At 28.2% G+C, this 16,792-nt stretch overlaps 1 protein-coding gene across 6 annotated transcripts in view; it reads right to left on the bottom strand.

Annotated features, from left to right (window-relative positions):
* The window catches only part of SK (small conductance calcium-activated potassium channel), a 305,985-nt gene that overhangs the window by 29,197 nt on the left and 259,996 nt on the right, over positions 1 to 16,792 (bottom strand). For all 6 annotated transcript variants that reach the window (XM_089220032.1, XM_089220030.1, XM_089220031.1 and 3 more), the window contains 2 exons: positions 15,961 to 16,056; positions 8,028 to 8,449 (listed from right to left, as the gene is read on the bottom strand). In XM_089220032.1, the coding sequence (XP_089076158.1) occupies positions 8,028 to 8,449; positions 15,961 to 16,056 (518 nt within the window). The remainder of the gene's footprint in view (positions 1 to 8,027; positions 8,450 to 15,960; positions 16,057 to 16,792) is intronic.

The following is a 16,792-nucleotide window of genomic DNA, read 5'->3' as shown; positions in this document are numbered from 1 at the left end:
CATATAACACCATTCTTAATGGCACTAATTTAGAATAGCGGATGATAATATTTCATTGACATTTACTGCGTTTTCTACCGCGAAGGTTTCTAATGAAGAATTTCTCTGGGAGGGTAATTGGATTGGTGGATTTAATTTGGACATATTTATTAGGTACGCGAGAAACCATTGAAATTCGCTAATAGCTATTAAATATATATTATATATTATACGAGTGCATTTCGGTGAAATTTTAATGGTAATAAAATCGTTGGCGACAAGGGTTCGACGATAAATTGTCAGTGGAAAGTTGAAAGGGGCAACGTATAATATTCACGGTAGTGGTTTGCGGTAGTATATCAACAAAATGAACAACTGATAAACATTACTAATAAAAGTATAATCAAAATGATTATTCGTTTTCAAAAATGAGTTTTGATTGCTGTTTTATGCGAGCTTGCTCTCCCCCCATTAACCAGATCAGCCTCTGTGTTATTTTTGGTATTGTTATTTATTTTGCGGGTACGCGCTGAGTGCATTTGTTTGTCTGGAAGAATAATTGCTCCCAAGAGTAATTTGAAATGGCTATGGATGGGGATATAAAATCGAACGGAATGATATAACCGGATATTAATTTAACAGACAAAAAAAAAGCACAAATAACTCGAAGGAAATTGATAATTAAGATGAAAATTAAAAAGGGGTGGCCTAATCTGGTAATATTCTACTTTCTTTCTCTAGTACACAAAGAATCAACTAAGGGAAACAGAATTAAAAAAAAATAATAATAATTCTTCCTCGCTATTCTTGTGGACTGTTTTCAAAGCTCAAGTATACTAGCTTAAGCATACTCGAGATCGAGATCTGAAATGACGCGTTAAAATCACTTGAACTAAAAGTGTATATTATCTCGACGTTTGAAAAACAAAAACTTAAGTGTGACTGTTTTCATGATCGTTAAAAATTTCATTTTGAGAAGAATTGGAAGATTGATGAAACTGCGTAACTGATAAATGCTGGACGTTAAATGTCTGCTTAGACGCTTAGAAAGTCATATACAACTTTAAACGATTTATTATACTATAAATTACTCACATTGTTTGTAAATATTTTCTCACATTTTTATAAAACAAAAATGAATAGATTAATTATTATACTAAATTTTTATTTAAAAAATAATTGGTTTTTATCATAATTAATTTTAGAAATTTTATTCTGTATAGGTGTTTTTTGACATTTAAGTAAAGTTTTAATGCAAATTTTTTTATTAAATATTTAAATTCATTCTAAATTTAAAAAAACTGCATTAGTTTTGTTTTTCGTTTCAAAATTTAATGTGGGTATTATTTTATTAGTATTGTAATGAATTTATAATTTAATTACTTGTAAGTCTTCTGAACTGAACTGAATTGAATACCTATGTTATTTTTTTTTATGTATAAAAAAGTTATCATACTTATTTTTACTTAAAGAACACAATGTACACAGTTTAACGAATTTAATTTTTATTTAAAATATCATGAAATATTAAAACCACAGAGTTTTCAAATTAATATTTTATTAGAATTCCAAAGAATTATGTGTGAGAGATGAACATTTTAAGATTAGAGAACTAAAATATGTATGATCTATCTTGAAGAATACTTAATCAAGGTTAAAAAAAAACAAAAACTTTTTAATGGTAAAGCTCCGGGGAAATTATCAAGACCAAATAGTTACGTTATTATGTATAATAATTATTAAAAAAAGCGATTTATCTCTGTTATTTTCACGTATAAAATTATACTAATAAAACTATAATAGCAGTTGATCACCAATAAATTGTACAATTAGTATAAAGTATATAATATTGAAAGTGCATCTATTATTAAATCGCAAAATTGTTACATTTTTGTACATTTAAAACAAATAATAATTATTATTCTTACGTAAATAACTACGTTGTTTGTACTACATTGTTAACACGATCAAGTATTAACTTATATCACCTAAGCTCTACGTTAACTAACCACCCACTCTTAATTACTTATGTCTTATTTAATTGCTTCAATAATTACTTACAATAATATAAACATGTTTACATTTGATGCTGATTTGCGAAAACTGAATCTGTTGTAGTTGGCACTTAGCTTACGTATTGATATTGATATTATATGCGGTTTAGTATAATACTTGAAAGTGTTTTATTTAGATAAACCTGTTGGTAGTGAGAATATCTCCAAACTCAATTATCCTTCCTTTAAACAGCTCTACTCTTGTACATATTTAGTTATAGGAATATATAACTAGTGTTTTAAGTTATATTTTATTTATGAATGTAGGGTTCTAGATAAACTCAGTTAACTTACTGGAAGAACATTCGAAGCCTGACGAACGAGGTACGCCTCTCTTTTGTTTCATAGTTATGTACAGCCTGGTGGCGAGTGAAAAATTACTTGGCAGCATTACGGTTGGGTAATGAATAAAATACTGGATAACTACAAGCTATTATTCCTAACAAGGTAGAGGTTATGACCATTTTAAAATAGGTCTTAACCTTTGGAATTTATATTAATTACTGATTTGTTATTATTAAAGTTATATTGTAGTTATTCTGTATGGAAATAGTTATAATTTAAATAAGACATAATAATTCTTAGTATTCGGTTGGTTAGAAGATTTTTATTCTAACGCTTTATTTTACACTACTTTAGTTTTATTATTACACAACCTGCAGGTAATTAACATTAGATAACAATATACGGCACTATTACCATTTTATAATTATTACAAAACATATAAATCTATATTATGTTTGTGTGTTGTTATTTTAGGTTGTAGGACTGGTATGTTTTTGGTTTAGAATGGTCAGCAGAATGGATTGAAAATAAAATATTCTAACTTAATCATTTAACGGTAAAATAACAGTGTTGTTTGTTGATGTTCTGAAATTGTGTTACTGTCTATTTTTGCGCCTCATGTTCGACGAAAACTAACATATTTTTTAAAAATATTTTGACATTTACTGTTTGAAAGTATTTTCTGTTCGCGTTATTTAACAGAGGTTTTGCAACAGTTCAAAGTCTAAAATTCATGCATTTTTATTCTTATTAAGATTCAATCACTATGTCCTTTTAAAATTTTGATTCACAAGTAAATAGAATATCCAGCGTTAGTTTTGCATGGAATTTAGTTTCTATTCAGTAATACGAAATTGTATTAAAATTAAATAAAAACATTTTGAATATTATTATATATGCATACAAATTTTTCGGGTATTTTTCATGTCAAATTAACCACGGGGTTTTCAGACATTTTTTAAATCACTCTTTTTTTTTGTGTGCCACACGTTTTATGATAAACTTTTGATTTTTCATAAAAAAAAAAAACATTCATTATGCTTAATTTGTTTGATAAACATGGAATATTGTAATAGATTGTTTTGTGTAAATTTTTCTTCAAACAATTTTTCTACCAATGATTGAAGTTTGGAGTCGATTTAAAATATGAATCTAGAAATAGCATAGATTGAGTCGTTAAGGAGATAATCTATTTCTATTTTTAGAGATAATTGTTTCTGCTAAATAACAGTTCACAAGGAACACTAGTGGCCATTAAAATTAATTTTTTTTTTGGTTAATAATAATACAGCTGGGAATTAAGTTTTTTCTGAAACGTTTCACCAACACTAATATTTAGTAATATTTTAGTAGAATTGTAGGTTAATCACTTTTTGAATATGAAAAACAATATTTTTTTTATACACGGTAATTTACTTTCAAACAAATAATAAACATTTAACATTTTTTTTTAATTCATAATATTATAATTTAATTTTTAAAAATGCGTTCAAAAACGATAGGATATTTGACAAACATTTAAAATTGTTAACTTCTATATTTAATACTATATATTTTAAAATGGAAAACCAAACTATAGGTTTTGTCACGTAGAGATACTGAAAAACTCTCTGAATAAGGTTTTACATTTTTTTTTTTTTTTATTAAGTTTCGGTTTTGGTTTGTGGGTTTGCAGAGTATACGATAATATGATACACATAATCTGTGTACATGTAGGTAGGTACCTCCACAATTTAAATTACTGGCGGTAAATATTGCTATTTCTACGAATATTCGACAAGTTTTGCCAAAACGTACGGCGGGTGTAGTTCTTTACACGAATTTTGTATCGAAATTATTTTATATATATGTGTGTATACAAATAGTAGTACGTATATATGACAGACGAGTGTCTTCGCAATATTATCCTTGACAGGAAGTGGCGTAGAAATAACAGAAATAAGTAAAAAACAGGTACCTAGTGAATAAAATATATCCTCTGATGTTTTTTGAATGAAACTGATTTACTGTATAAGTGTTAATGTTAGTAGCATAGGCGCCAAGTACATGGGTGCTCGGGTGCTCGAGCACTCATTGAAAATATTCATTGGGTGCGGAGCACCCAATATAATTAAAATAGGTAAACCGTTATCACCACGTTCATTGTATGATATCAGTGGCTACAAAGAAAAACCACAGGATATAAAAATCTATTTCATCTATAATTCTGTGGCAAAACCTCGGAAGTCAAAATTAGAAAAAAAAAAATCTACTAACTTAGTAGGTTTGAAATCTATCGTTATACGCGTTGTCTGATTTCATATCGTGATTTTTTTTTAGGGCACGGGAAACGCTCGTATTGGGTTTTTTTTACTGATGAATTGCCGAAAAAGTGTCTCGTACAAATGTACGAATACATTGATTAGTTTTTCCTTTTAGGAACTAGTCAGGCGTTGTGTAGTGAACACACGAGTGTTCTAATGTTTATACCATATTTAATGTTTGGAACGAGTTGGGGTTTCGTCTAATTGGGCGTATATTGATCCCGCCGGCTACTGTTTATAATATCTACATATCGACTTCGCCGGCTACTGTTTAAAATATCTACACATCGATTCCGCCGGACACTGTTCATCCCCCCTTCGGCCTTCCCCATTGTATATGTATTTTAAAACGTATAGTCTAATTAGAAAGTTTCCAAGTTCACTTATTTAAAATACGTGTCCAAATATTATCAAAAGTAGTTACTTTATTACTTATATTTTAATTTTATACCTACGTCCTACATACAATTATTACTATCAGTTTATTCAATTTAGACATGTGACCAACTTTGATCAAAAGTAGTAACATTTATATATTTTTATTTTAAACTATATAATTAATATCATTTTATAAAATATAGATTATACATTTTACAATATATTCTCATATTACTTAGATTATGCATTTTAATTTTGAATTATATAATTATTATAGTTTTATTCAATTAAGATATGTGACCAAATTTTATGAAAATATGATAAAATTTAATCAAAAGTAGTTACATTTATAAATTTTAAAATAGACATACAATTGGTGGTGGTGGGGTTGGGGGGGGGGGTGAACAGTGTGTCCGGTGGAATCAATATGTAGATTTTATAAACAGTAGCCGGCGGAATCAATATAAACCTTTTTCCTAAGCAGGTAATTTCGGCGGAATCAATAAATCCCCTTATTAGGATGACCAATATTGTAATCATAGTATGAGTCAAGCACAAAACATGGAACTGTTCGGGTTCATTCTTAGTATTATGAAACACTAAATTGTTATTACGAGAGTTTGGTTAACATTTTCATATTTTTCAGCGTAATTTTTATACACGAGCTAAATTTTTACGAATGAATTATTATAAATATAGATCTTATTTTTTGATAATACTCATATATAAGATGGTAACGTGATGTGCTACCACGTTTCATTTTTTTTTCAATAACGGAATTTAATTTAATTATAATGTCTGGTCGTCATTTCTGAAGAATTAGTCCATGCTATTTTCAAATAACACGACTGTTCAAATATTGCATGCGTATATTTTTATAAAAAAAGCACTTCATTGTGCCAAACGAGAGGGGGTACAATTGAATTTTATATATAAATACAATATGTGTGTATATATTATGTATGTACTTTAATGAAAAAGGTTTGGATTTTTACTGACATTTGTTCAACGTACCGAGGAATAAAATGTAGAAAGAGAGTAAAAACGCGTTTGGTACTAGTTTAGGCGATTGTTCGGCGAAAACTGCGTTTTTAGTTTTGCTTGGCCAGTATAACTATATGTATACTTTGAGCGAGTGGAAAAATATTGCGTTCTTTTAACAGTCGCAATAACAAGCAATATATATATATATATATGGAATTAAAATCACCATTGAGCTGCTTCAAAAACTCTGAACACACAAAATTAACCACAAGGTAGCCAAATTCGTCTTACAGATATTTGCTTCATCACGGAGGTACAATAATATGATATATTGTGACCGGTTAGTTTTTTAAATTTTTTTTTAAGAAATTGAACAAAGCAAGTATTATTAAGTGGGGCTTATAATTATCATAATTTTTACTTTAAGTATAATGACACATTTTTACACTATAATATTCAGTTGATCAAAACGATGATCAGAAGATAGAAGATGATAAGAATGTCGCTCACAAGTTTATATACCATATACATTATACATAGTGAATTTAATACGAGTATAATTAACGTCATCTATAAGAAATAAGCCCCGGCAACCCAAGATAAAACATTAAAGGAATCTCGGCACTCGTGGCTTTAACCTAGGTTATGCTCAAAATCGTTTTTTGAATGCGTTGGTTTATCGTTTCGTGTAATAATATACTATTTTAAGTATAGAATGTACATCAACAATATACGTACCAGTATCCCGGAATAAAGCGAGAGAGAAGAGAGACAAGCGCTCAACATACGGATATCTGTGTATTATTGTTTTCGATATGCTATACTCAAAAAGATTTTTATTATAGTTTTTTTCTGGCGCAAATATGTGTATTTTTTTAAATTTTTGATAAATTGATTGAAAGCGTATATATTTCTAGCAGCCTAAAAAAATCGGCACAATTGACGAACACTGATTGAATAAATTACATTTATATGATTATCTTGAGGTCTACACAGCAGTATTGCTAATACTGCACACAAACGATTGATCAGAGATTTATCACCAATTAATAATATGGCCCGGTCATCTCGATGTCACATTGAACTGTTGCAAAACGATATTAAATATAATATTATTTTTGTAATATAATAGAATACACCATTATATTGACAAAACACGGTATTTATCACGTGTAATATATTATATTATAGTAATATTATAAATCGCACGATGGACAGAGAACATATTAAAATAAAAAGTTCTTGTAGTGTCCGAGAATCACAATTGGACGGACAGAAAATGGGAGTAAAACGAAAACAAGTATGACCGCTCGAACAATTAGATCGACGGCGTTGATTTAAATATATATTATGGTTATTTAATATACATAAACAATATACATGCACCGAGTATCGATCCGTTCGTTTTCAATCACGTGTAAAGAATTATTTTACCGACGTCGAATCGAAGACTCTCGATGTTTACCGAAAAAATAAACACCAAGGATCGTCTCGGAACATATCCATTGTGTAGATTTTAGTATACAGTTATACTACAGTGACGCAGAGTTCTATTAAAAAACGTGTTTCAATTGTGATTATGATCATATTACGCGTATAACCTACCCCAGTCACTATCAGTTTTTGAAATTTTTAAGATAACTTTTATTTTATATTATTTTATCAAAAAATTTGAAAAATTACTCCAATGAGTTATCGATTTTCACGAAAAACATCAATTAATGTTAGCAAAAACTTAAAAGAATTCGTTGAAAATCTAAATTAATCTCGATGTTTTTGTAAAAATAATAATTCGTAAAAATTAATTTTATATAATACGTATTATGATAAGTGGAGTTTTGTGTATTTGTATAGTCTTATGATTCAATTAACTGTTTTTACCGGCTTATAAAGTTAAGTGGCTTAATGAGCACCTCCTCAAGTCCGTTACTCAACGCCACTGCAGTGCTGACGATACGGTTTAATAACAATAACAATAATATTACATATTATAATATGAACTCGACGGTCGCTTGGTGCCATGCGACGGTCGGTTGGTTTTTACCTCTCGCACTGTCTGAGCGTCCAGCTGGCGATTATCCACAGGGACACCATGAACACGAGCAGCACCGTGCCCGGGCATATGGTCATGAGCGTCTTCAGCACGAACCTCGTGTTGAAGTTGATCCGGTTCAGGGCGCCGATGCTGCGGGACGATGCGTCCGTGAACAGCTTGCTGTGCAGCAACATGACCCGGCAGATGAGGTACAGCCGGAAGAACATCGGCAGCGACAGCGGCACATCGTACGGCACCCACCGCGTCTCCAGCTTCCCGTGCTTGTTGGCCAGCTTGGTTCTCCACTCGAAGTAATACTCGCCAGGAATCGGGTGGATCGCGCAGATCACCAGCTCCATCGTGATGGTGGCGATCCGCTGCCACGTCATCGCGATCCGCCAGTCGTCCGCGCAATTGTCAATCATGAACAACTGTGCATGGCACAAAAATGGAAATGATTTTTACATAGTATATAATATAGTGATATCGAGGGATGTATAATATATACAGTGTGTTCACCGATTTTCTCGGCCGGATTTGTTTGGAATAAATCGATTTTTTTTACAAACTGGTGGTATATATGAATACACATTTTTCGATACATCTCAAAAAATTTTGAGAATTTGGTCTGCGCATGCTCAGTAAAAACTGTTTTTGTTTAATAGCAACACCTATTTTTAACACTATATTCGGATAGGCCTATTTTTTTAAAAGTAATTTTCATATGTCAACTATGGCTCTAAGTTCAATATTGACTGAATAAGAGCCATGTCAATTTTATTAAATAATACATTTTTAAACATTTATAATTAATTCTTATTGGTTACTTTTTAAATATTTGTACGAATTTTTTTTTTAGAAATGTTATAAACTAGACTAACATAACGTGGATACAAAATTATTTATTAAAAATCGACTAGGTACCTACAACTGGTACAAGTGAACAATAGTTATTTTATAATTACACAATAAATTAAATAAATTGTTCAAAGTTAGTAAATCGATTTATTCCAAACGAATCCGGCCGAGAAATTTAGTGTTCCCTAAATTAATATATATATATATATATAGAGAGAGAGAGAGTGAAAGAGAGAGAAACTAATCTATTGTTTACCATCATTGTACTATAGTATACGGGATTATTATTTGTATACAAAAAAAACATCGAATGATTATTTTAGGTCTTTGAATATGCAGGAATCAAAACTAAATACATTTTTATAGATATATAGTAATTCTTTGGATATTTAACACTCGAAATATCATAAATTGTAGTTATAAATAGTAGTTACTCGTATAATTTAATTTAAATTGTATATACCATTATATTCAATAAATGTTTGACATCTTTAGTTAACTCGATATCCATTTTTTATTCGAACGAAAGGGTTTACCGTTCATTTTAAATTTCATATTTTATTTACCACTTGTTTTTTATATCGTTACGATGTGAGTGAAGCTCAACACACACAGTATCATGTATCATGTTCAAATGTTTTGATTTATATAATATTATAACGCAATAAGCCTGTGTTGGTAGACGGTAGTATCAATTAACGGCGTTGTTTTTCCCCGAATTTTTAAATATTTGAATAATAAATTGATATGAACATATTTTCAAATACATATTCAAAATCGTTTAGATACCTTCCCCCGTAAATATCCAATAGTAGTATCTAAATCACGGAATTCTTAAAAACCACATAGCGCTGGTAATGCTACTTCACTACTATAATAGTATAGAAACGAAGAGCTCAGGGAATGCGAATATGAAATATAATTTTTCTTATGACGGTTGGAAGACAACTATTTAGTTATTCTACGTATAACATTGTTTTTCCGATCAATTTTATTTTATGACGATACAGATGATTATTATTATTATTCTGTCGTCGTTTTGTCTGTGGCAGTGTAGTAGCACGTTGTCATATCCTATCAAGTATTAAATGTACGTTCCGTCAGTTGCTGCTGTTACAGGGGCTCATTAATACAGTACACGTACAACGATTATTATTATCACTGTTGTTTTGTTTTATATTATTTTATTACCACCACATCGTTCGTTTATTTACAAACGTCCACTAGCGTTACTGCTGCAGGTGTAACCCATGCAAATAAAATATCGTTCCATCCAACACAATTTATCACAAAAAGTGAAAAAAATAAACACAAGCACTTAGAAAACATCATACTTATACTGTTATATGATTCGGTAAAAATAGATCGTTCTACGTAATCGATTTTTCGATATAAGGTCCCTAGGAAGGTTAGAATTATCACAGGTAATTTTATGAGTGCACCGAATAGAAACATAAAATCGTAATCATAGAAACAACAAAGTGTACAGGTCGTATAATATAATATATTATGGGGACCATCATTCTGGTGAATAGAATATTATTATTTTAATTTCGGTTACAATTATTTTTTATACGGAATCGCTGTTGATTGACATAGGTAGAGGTCTAGATCGAGAACACTTAAAACAATGACTAATCAATCGAAAATTATAAGGTCTTCGTTCTGATAATCATTATAATTTTCTTTAGATGCAAACATTCGCACCAATTATCAAAGTTGTTTCCCGAAAACACTAGATTCCGATGTAAAATTGACATATTATGTAAGTGAACTCACAAAGAGAAAAGAGATCGACTGCATAAAAAATGATAGAATAAAATTTTTTTTTACCAACAAATGAGGAAGTTTGATTATTGACCCTAACCTATAGATTAGTATCTTCCAACAAAAAAATAAATACAATTTTGATATTTTAATAAGTATAGTAATATTTTATATAGGTAATTGTTTCAGGTCAAACATTAATTGGAGCTATGATGAAAAATAGTTAACAAGTTAATTTTGACATTTATTCTGTAACTTCTCAAAATATTAGTTTAGTGGTATCTAATTTTAAAATTTATCAGTTTAATCATGTGTTTTACTTTTTTTAAATGCCGTCATATTTTACGATGAAGTTTTTAATACAGTAAATTATTTTATTATGATACGCTAAAATTAATATACAGCAAAATCTCGATTATACAAATCTTCGTTATATAAACTCTCTAATATCCAAACAAATATTAAATGCAATTTACGTATCAGAATGCTTTGTTCCCCAAACATCAGCGTTGTAGTGCTTGTACACGTAATAATTTAGATATTCAGTATGTATATAAGAAATTAATATTTATAGTAATTCAATATTAATAATAACAAATAATAAATATCAATTTATCATATAATATTATGTGTGTATTTTCAAGATTTGTAAGATATTATTAAATAGGTATATATAATAATATGTTGCATGTACCCAATATATGATATCGAACAACTCTCAGTATCCAAACTTTCACGTTTCTATAGTTTGGAAATATGAGATTTCGGATAATCAGAGTTCCACTGTATTTAGAATTGAAAAAATTACATCTATATATAATCAAACAACATATGTATTTACATTAGTTTATGCATCAACGTTTTAATTTAAGTAAAAATGTTTACTCTTAATTAAGTTTATCAGGCGTTACCTCAAATATTTTGTTTTAATTTTTGATCAAATGAGCTAGTGGTCTAACATACTTTTACCGACGGTTTATATTTGACAGCATTTTACTTTCAAGTCACGTCATGCGTTACGTTGCTTTAATAAAAGAGCAAATATTGGAGGGATATTTCTCCGATATATCAACTATTAGGCGTAGAACTTTTTAGAAGGTTAAAAAAAAAAAATAAAACCACTATTGAATTCAGCATAAAGCTAACTTATTGAAGTACTTGGAATAAAATTAAATATAAAACCAACTTTTAAACTTTCCGTAAAAATAAGTAAAATTGTATAGTTGTAAACAAAATGCGTTTTTTCATTGACAAAAATTTCTTGCGAATTTAAATACCTAGTTCTCAATCTTAAACTATGACAACTTATCTATTAGGAATAGAAACCATTTGTTGGTTAAATATTTAACTGATATTGTAATTATAGCCCATAGGTCTCCACCCGACCACGTTACTCTAGTTAACACTAGTATTATGTAAAAAAAGTGATAAATGAGACTTAACGCAAGGGTCAAATTACACTTTGCCATTTTAGACATTTCATTAAGTATATTTCCTCCTCCTATCCTTCTCCATCGTTAGCACCGTTTAAGGTGTCGTGTTCAAAGGCAATCGTCACAAGGAATAATCTGAATTTATATGTATAGTGTTGGCACGCAGCATTGTGTATTATGCTAAACAACTTAGGGTGGAAATAAAATAGCTTAATACTCAATTGTGTGTGTGTGCTTATAAGTGAGGTAAAGCTATAATATTTCCTGAGTGCAATCTACGTGTTATTTCAGGAAGGGGTTACTTGTTGCTGCCTTAACTTAACTAGCTCTCAGTTAATATTCGCAGGTTTTATCAAATAATTTCCGTAGGGAATATATTCTTATTACTGGAAACAACGACCAAAACTATTTCAATTATACGAGTATATTATATTTCCATGCCATTCGGTATGGTTAGGTTCTCTATCAATAATTGCTGTAAAGGAATGTTTGGAACTAAAGTAAATTCCATAGTGCGTTCTTTCAGTTAACTATAATACATATACTCTCGTTTTAATTTTCATATCACCCCATCATTAAACCATTAAGTTTGTAAAAAAAATATACCAACGCCACGGAATTTTATTTATTTCCGCACTTTTGTTGACCTTTTATATTACCTATGTAAAGTATATTCACATTAATTTTTGATTGTTAATAATAAAAATATTATGTTTAATTACATTTACGTATTATGTACAAAATACAATGAAATTAAACCTAACTTACTTAATGTTTTAAATATTATTTAGTTTATAATAAAAAAAAAAAAAGATCTAAATAAATTATTTCAGTAATGAAAATAATAAAAAAAATCTTTAGCTATAAATACTGTAAAAACTATAGGTACTTACAATATAAAAATGTTAATTTCATAGCCGACAAAGACGATTTAAGTGAAGTGAAGTGAAAGAAATTATCATATAGATTATATTATTAATTAATTATTGGTATAGTTTCATGAAATCATAAAGTTCTTATTTATTATTTTGAGCAAATAAAGTCAATTTTGTCTATTTTTTAAAGGATTAAAAAGAAATAAAAATTGATTGTTCTTATAAATCCATTATATTACATAACTAAACTTATGTAGGTAATTTTTTATATTAACTAATAACTATATATTAACACAATTTCGTTTTAGTACAGTTATTTTTTATGTTCTACTGCAGCTCAATAAAATAATATTCGAAAAACTATATCTATTATTATTATTTTTATTTATTATTACAGCATCGACATCAAGGTTATTAGCTTATAATTAGACTATATAGTTATGTACCAAATATTATTATATTATATAAAATCTACCTACCAAAAATGGAATATTATTAGTTGAACCTCTTATTTTGTGAGTAGACTGTATAAAATCAAAGTAAATTAGCAAATTTATAATACGCTTAGTACGCTTTATGTTTTAGATTACTTAATTCTGAAATAATTTTTTTGTTTTGAAATTCATAGCAAAGTTTTAAGTGTCCTACAATGTCTAATAAAATGTGTGTTTGTATTTTGCTTCTTTACAGATCGATATGTATGAATATTATTTTAGAAACATGAGTTTGAATTATTTACATTGTTTAATATAAATGTATAATTTTGAAACCATTATAGTACATAAGAAAAAGATAATATAATAATAATCATATTCAAAACAAGAAGAGTCATTTTGTGGGTCATTTTGAGTAATATGTTCTATGTAATTATACTTAATTAGCAAAGCTGTCTCCCTTTTAATTGACCAAGCCAATTTTCATGCAGCATTTTGAAATTTATTTCGTGTATCAAGTAATAAAATTATATTATAGATTTATCCGAAATAAATAAAAATAAATTGAAGAAAGAAAATATACTGGTCTGGCATTTGTAAATGATCAATGGTTTTGATTTTGTCCGTATAACAAAGAAAACCTGCAGCATGGTGGTTATATTTGAATAGACGGTTTCAATTAATCATTATTTTATGTATATTTAAAATGACAGCAATCATCAGGGTTTAAGAATGATAATACAATCTATAACAGTACCTATTATAATAATAACATATGAGAAAATATGAATGTCACTAAGTTTGATATTTTAAAAATGGCAATCAGAAACAAGAGATGACTGTTAAATACGACCCTTGTGACTCATAACCAAATCACTCACCGTGTCGGCCAAAAATAGCTTTGTTAAATAAAAGTGACTTATCAGATAATGTGGTTTTTATGTTTTCGGAGAAATATCTCATATGTATTTTCAGGGTCTGCCGATATTTCTTTGTTTCTTGTTTACCCACAAGAAGATTTGTTATTTTTCGTACTTTAAGCTAATACTGTTAAATAATTTACATGTATCCATGGAGAACGAACTCTCAATACTGAAAGTAAGGTCAAACGAAATGAACACAGAATACAGTCCCTCTAAAATTTTATTTATTTTAGAAAGAGATTATTAATAATATTTTTTCTAAAATTCTGTATTAATGAACAAGACGAACTAATTTAGATGATATAAAATTAGATGTTTTAGATTTTAGGTGGTGCAAAAAATATTGGTTTTAAAATAATAAGCGTAAAACGTAAAACTAACGGACTATTATTATTTTATATTTATATACATTATCATTTAATATTGAGGTAGGTTATAATCATGAAACAACATTAAATTAATTTACACGATTTTTAAGCAGTCATCTAAATATTTATAGCATATTACCCTATAATTTTAATCACAAAGTTTTTTTAAAATTTATTTTTATATGTTTTCATTAAAATTATAGATATAAGGAACTACACACTGAAATAAGTATCATAATCCTGATAAATTAAGTTCAGTTTTAAATAAATATTTATTGTAATAAACTAATATCTATGTATTAAAGAGTTTTTGGATAATGATTGAACCTTTAAATATTTTTGTGATATTATATATAAAGTTATCTAGTTTTATTGACATTTTAAATTTTTAGTGAAGCGATAAATGAATTGATTTTAGAAAATTCCTCATAGTAGTTTTTGTTGAAACTAAAAATATAAAATTGCTTTTTTTTATAAGATACATTTGAATTAAAAATTTGAATGAAATTCGATATTTGAGTAAACGATGAATAACGATTAATAGGCTGACAAACAGTCTCCGCTTAGAATCATTAATTGTATACAATGATTTATTATTCAATTCAATTTTAACACATCCATCACAGTGACCTACTCAATCATGAGGTATACTCTACTCCTACAACTGTACAGGTATAGAGCAGAACAGTTATCTAATTGTCCCATTTGTTAATTATGATGATAATTTATTTATTTGTATGTGAATTGAATGTAAGAAAAAACTTATAATATAACTTATTTTTTTTAAATTTGTTTATTGAAATGAGATTTGTTACTACAAGTTTTTATAAAGAAAAATGTAAATGATAATAATAAATATATTTAAGACTTAAACTTTAAGTTGAGTAATAATATTGAGTGAACCATATAATAGTTATTATTTTGTAATACCTACATGATTTAAAGTTAGTGAAAACTTTTCTTTTGTTGATGTTTGCTTTTTGAAATGAATAATAATGGAAGATACTAAGTTAGAGAGAAACCTCAGATCGAGTTCCTGGTGCAAATGAAACTACTGAAATAACATTTACACCTGACATCGGTGGTTACATTGTGTAGAATAAGTTTTTAAATAAAGTTGTTGAAAAGATTTCTTTTCAATGTTTCCGGTTACTCAATATTGTATTTGAATGTTACTGACTGTGACGCGTATTATTATTATTTTTTTTGTTGATACATTGCAACTTTGAAGATTGTTTGTCAATTTTTTCATAGCATATAATATACAAAGGTTTTTAAGCTTACCTGTACTTCGAGTGCGTGGTAGGCCATGATCAAACCCAGCAGAATGATGGTGGATACGGATATGAGCGTTTTCAGTGACGTAGAATAGAATGACGTCTGCAACAGAAAGCACGACGGAAATAAGTTTTTGTTGAATATGGTTTTTCATAAATCACATTTAGATTATGTGAAGTGTATGTTGTACGTGTATGAATATTTTCTACATTTTCTAGCACATCTTTAGGTACTATAGGTTTCACCATGGCGATTATCAAAGGATGTGTGATTTTCAAACTAACTTATTTTCCTTATTTTGAATACATCTTATATTTTTAAGCTATATACTGAGTGACTGAGTTTTTCAAAAGATTGACCTATCTTGTATCTGTCTATATATAATATATGTATTACATCAGTTATATTTTATTCATTGGAAATAATATTAAATTGAAATGGTTTATACCTACACATAAAAATAAATTGTGAAATAAATATGTACATAATCATTAAGAACTAATTTAAGTTAACATAATATTTTTGTTTTTTATTTGGTTTAATTTTACTCTCACTTATATAATCAAATTTCATAAATATTGCCACATAATTCGAGAACTCGAAAATCGGTGAAAAATTATAGGTAAATTAGTGTTGTCAGGATTAGACCATAATTAAAAATTATCTTTTATTGTTAAAGCTGATTCTACAAAATGTTGATGTTAGTAAATCATTTTAATATGATCATTGTAAACAAATATAATACATATATATATATATATATATATATATATATATTATTGTTTAGTGATAATTGATAAAATAAAATAATTTATGACAATAATTATTGTATCAATAA

This window comes from Diuraphis noxia, unplaced genomic scaffold (assembly GCF_037042655.1).
Source record: "Diuraphis noxia isolate RWA-SAM2 unplaced genomic scaffold, SU_Dnox_SAM2 contig0002, whole genome shotgun sequence".
Taxonomy (NCBI): domain Eukaryota; kingdom Metazoa; phylum Arthropoda; class Insecta; order Hemiptera; family Aphididae; genus Diuraphis; species Diuraphis noxia.
This window is presented reverse-complemented; position numbering and strand designations above follow the sequence as displayed.